At 30.2% G+C, this 3,387-nt stretch overlaps 1 protein-coding gene across 1 annotated transcript; it reads right to left on the reverse strand.

Annotated features, from left to right (window-relative positions):
- Positions 1-670: 670 nt before the first annotated feature.
- On the reverse strand, positions 671-1,575 carry LOC107761182 (protein S40-4-like). The gene has a single exon (XM_016579366.2). It carries the CDS (start codon positions 1,465-1,467, stop codon positions 988-990), a length of 480 nt encoding a protein of 159 aa, XP_016434852.1. The 5' UTR covers positions 1,468-1,575; the 3' UTR covers positions 671-987.
- Between the last annotated feature and the right edge of the window lie 1,812 nt (positions 1,576-3,387).

The raw sequence follows: 3,387 nt of genomic DNA on the forward strand, positions 1-3,387 counted from the left end.
GTGGGTGTTTAGTTAGCGTGTGAATTTTTGCTTCAAAGGATTGTCCAAGTTAACATGTTGCTTTCTTACCTACCACTAAATACTATCCAAAACGTCTACTGGGCCTTATTTGTTTTTAGTAAGATTAAGATTAATACACATCTAAATATTAATATGTGTATTAAGAGAAAATAGAAGAAATTTTTGTCCGAATTCCTGCATAGATTTCAATTGAGATTTCAAAAAAATCAGCCAAGAACGTTTAAGTTCTAAAGCAAGAAACAAAAGCAACTTCAAAAACGTTAGAGGCAGAACACAGCAACTCCTTTACTTATCTATCATTTGGTACAAAGAAATAATAAAAGTTTTCGGTATACTAAATATATATATGAAATTTGTGAATTGCACATAGAATAATCATTAGTAAGTGCATTTCTAACATGCAATATATGTTAATATCCTTTTCTTTTGTATGGCTTTTGGTGAAAAGCAAATCAAAGTCATAAAGCAAAAGGTATCTATCTACATGAAAGAAAGAAAAGTGAATAACATTATATATTAATCAAAGAAAAAATAAATTAATTAGGTGATAAGATTCCACAGTACAAATCCAAAACTCATCAAGTTTAAAATTACAAACTGATCCCTAGATTGATATTCAATTCAAAAATCCAAAAGATTATGCAAAATCTAAGGAAAGAAATGTGAATAAGGTAACACAAACTTACATTACATTAGATCCTCTGAATTGAAGTCACAACTAAAAGATAACCATCAAAACTAGAGGATCAATCCAACCCCTTAATAACTTACAAAAATTAACCCATTCATCCAATAAAAAAAACTCAAAAAAGTATCTCAGTGAATAAAGTATCTCGTATTCACACATATTAATAGAAAAGGACCGCACCATAAGAGATGTAATATAGGCTACCGACAATCAACCACATCTTAAATCTAAGTCACAGAGAAAATTTACTGTTGCTCTTGCTAATTAATCAAGATTTACTAATCTTCAAAACCAGTTTGTTTCCAAATAGCATTTCTTACCCTACTCAAATCTCTTCCTTTAAGTGTTCTTCCAATACCTTCATGTACTGAAAAAGAAGCAACTCTTGTTCTTGCTAAATATTCATGTGGTGGAATTCCACTTTCATAATCAAAATCCTCAACAACATTATTATCATCAATTTCTTTCGGACAACTCCTGTACTCATCACCTAAGATTTTCGACCAATTCGGTATATTCACTGGCAATGATGTTGACGAAATTGCCCTTGATCTTTCACTCTTTTTCCCTGGTTTTTTCAAGAATTTTGAATTTGGTATTGATATTTTGGCTTCAGAATTATGAACAACATTTTCGTTTGAACTAGTGTTGTTACACCATGTTTCAGCTTCATCAAATTCAAACTGGAGGCTGCTAGATGGGAGAGGGGTAATTCTGTCTTTTCCTCCGAGAAAGAGGAAGTTTTTTCTCGTTGCCATTGGGAAAAAGGAAATGAATATTGAGAGAGGAGATGTAGAAGAAGAAGAAGAGAGTTGTTTGTTGTTTGTTAGGTTTGTAATAGTTAAAATCTGATTGTGTTTGATTGAAGTAAGGGATATATATATAATTGAGTTGTATTGGATAAGTTCTAATTCAACCTTTTTTTTATTTGCTTGTTTTGGCTTTTATACTATAGTAATAACTAGATAAGAATTTACCAATTACCATCATTAGTACACATTGAAAAATTAATTTTTACTTTCTTATTTTGGATTATCATGGTTAAGACTTAGGACCACGGTTTCTAACTCACAAATACGTGTATGTATGTAATTCTATTTAGTTAATTGTTAAATAATATGCATTTATGATAAGTTCAACTTCTTTGTCGCAAAACAATAATGAAGTGACTCGCTACACCAATTTACTAAGGATCTAAGTTACATAAAGTGACAACATAAAAATAGAGACTTTTATTGTTAAAGATAGAGTATTTCCTCCGTTTCTTTTTTATTAGTCCTCTATTGATTAAGCACGCTTTTTAAGAAATTATTTATTAAGAGTTTAGTTATTAAAGTAGTAACTCCAATAAAATTGAGGAGTATGGGTACTTAATACTAAGGGTATACCGAAAGAAAACAATTAAGCCCTCTTGTTTTGTTAAAGTGAATAAGTAAAAGGAATATTTTATTTATAAGGGATGTAAAAGAGAATGGAGGAAGTATGTAAGTAGCATGTTACTAAGCATTTTTATTAAGTTATTATTAGTTAATGCACAAAAATATTTTTAAATCTTTTCCTTACTATGCATAAAAACTAGTCGTAATTAATTTCCTTGCTTAGATGGTAAATTTTATTTTATTGATAAAGTAAGGTGAATGCAGGTTAGGTTAAAAACAATATTCAAATAAATTGACTTTTACTTCTAGTAACTACTTTTCTTTGCATTTTTATAATTCAAATATGCAATTTACACGTGAGCCTTCATGAAAGTATCAAATGCGGATCCCAATAAATTTATGGCATGGGTTCCTAGTTCATTAGCAGCTACCTATGATCTTTTAATATTGTAAAATAAGATAAAGTCATTAGATTTAATATTGTAAAATAAAGACCGGCAATCATAGTGCATGCATCAACCTAGACTACTGAAGAATTATTTAATAGTTCGAGTCGAACAATGCTTGTATAATAACATCACAATATTGGAGTGTTATGAATATATTATATTATGGATATTTATTTAGTATTTCGTTAGAAAAAAGATTTCTAAAAAAGTTTATTCATATGGAATTCTGCCGTAAATATGTTTATCTATTTAATACTTTATTGAAAATAAACTTCCTAAAAAAGCTTATTCTTTCGGTACTCCGTTATGGATATAGAAGATTATCTATATCTGGTACAATGAGCTTATCCTTTCGGTACTCCGTTATGGATAAATATTACCCCCGGTAGAAGATTATCTATATCTGGTACAATAAGCTTATCCTTTCGGTACTCCGTTATGGATAAATATTACCACTGGTGGAAGATTATCTATATCTGGTACAAGGAGCTTACAGGCACAGCAGCTTGCAGTAGCAGCTTACAAGTAGCTTACACAGCAGCTTGCAGTAGCAGCTTACACAACAGCTTCCTTTCTTCTATAAATAGAGGAGAATTCAGTTCATTGTGTACATAAGTTTGAAGTTTGAATAATATATCAGTTTTTCTCTATACTTGTCTTTACTTTACAGTCTTTATCTTATAACACGTTATCAGCACGAGACTCTGCAATCTTGAGCAAATACTTTGAAAGTATTAGAGGTACGAATTTTCTTTTTTTAAATAATGTCAAATCTTTCTAAAGTTGAGTTTGTAGCCCTGGATATATCGGGCAAAAGCTACATGTCTTGGGTGCTTGATGCTGAAATTCA

The sequence above is a fragment of the Nicotiana tabacum genome, chromosome 2 (genome assembly GCF_000715075.1).
Source record: "Nicotiana tabacum cultivar K326 chromosome 2, ASM71507v2, whole genome shotgun sequence".
In the NCBI taxonomy this organism is placed as follows: Eukaryota; Viridiplantae; Streptophyta; class Magnoliopsida; order Solanales; family Solanaceae; genus Nicotiana; species Nicotiana tabacum.

Excerpts from the sequence above, each read along its gene's own strand:
- LOC107761182 (XM_016579366.2), bottom strand. The coding sequence starts at position 1,467 with ATGGCAACGAGAAAAAACTTCCTCTTTCTCGGAGGAAAAGACAGAATT.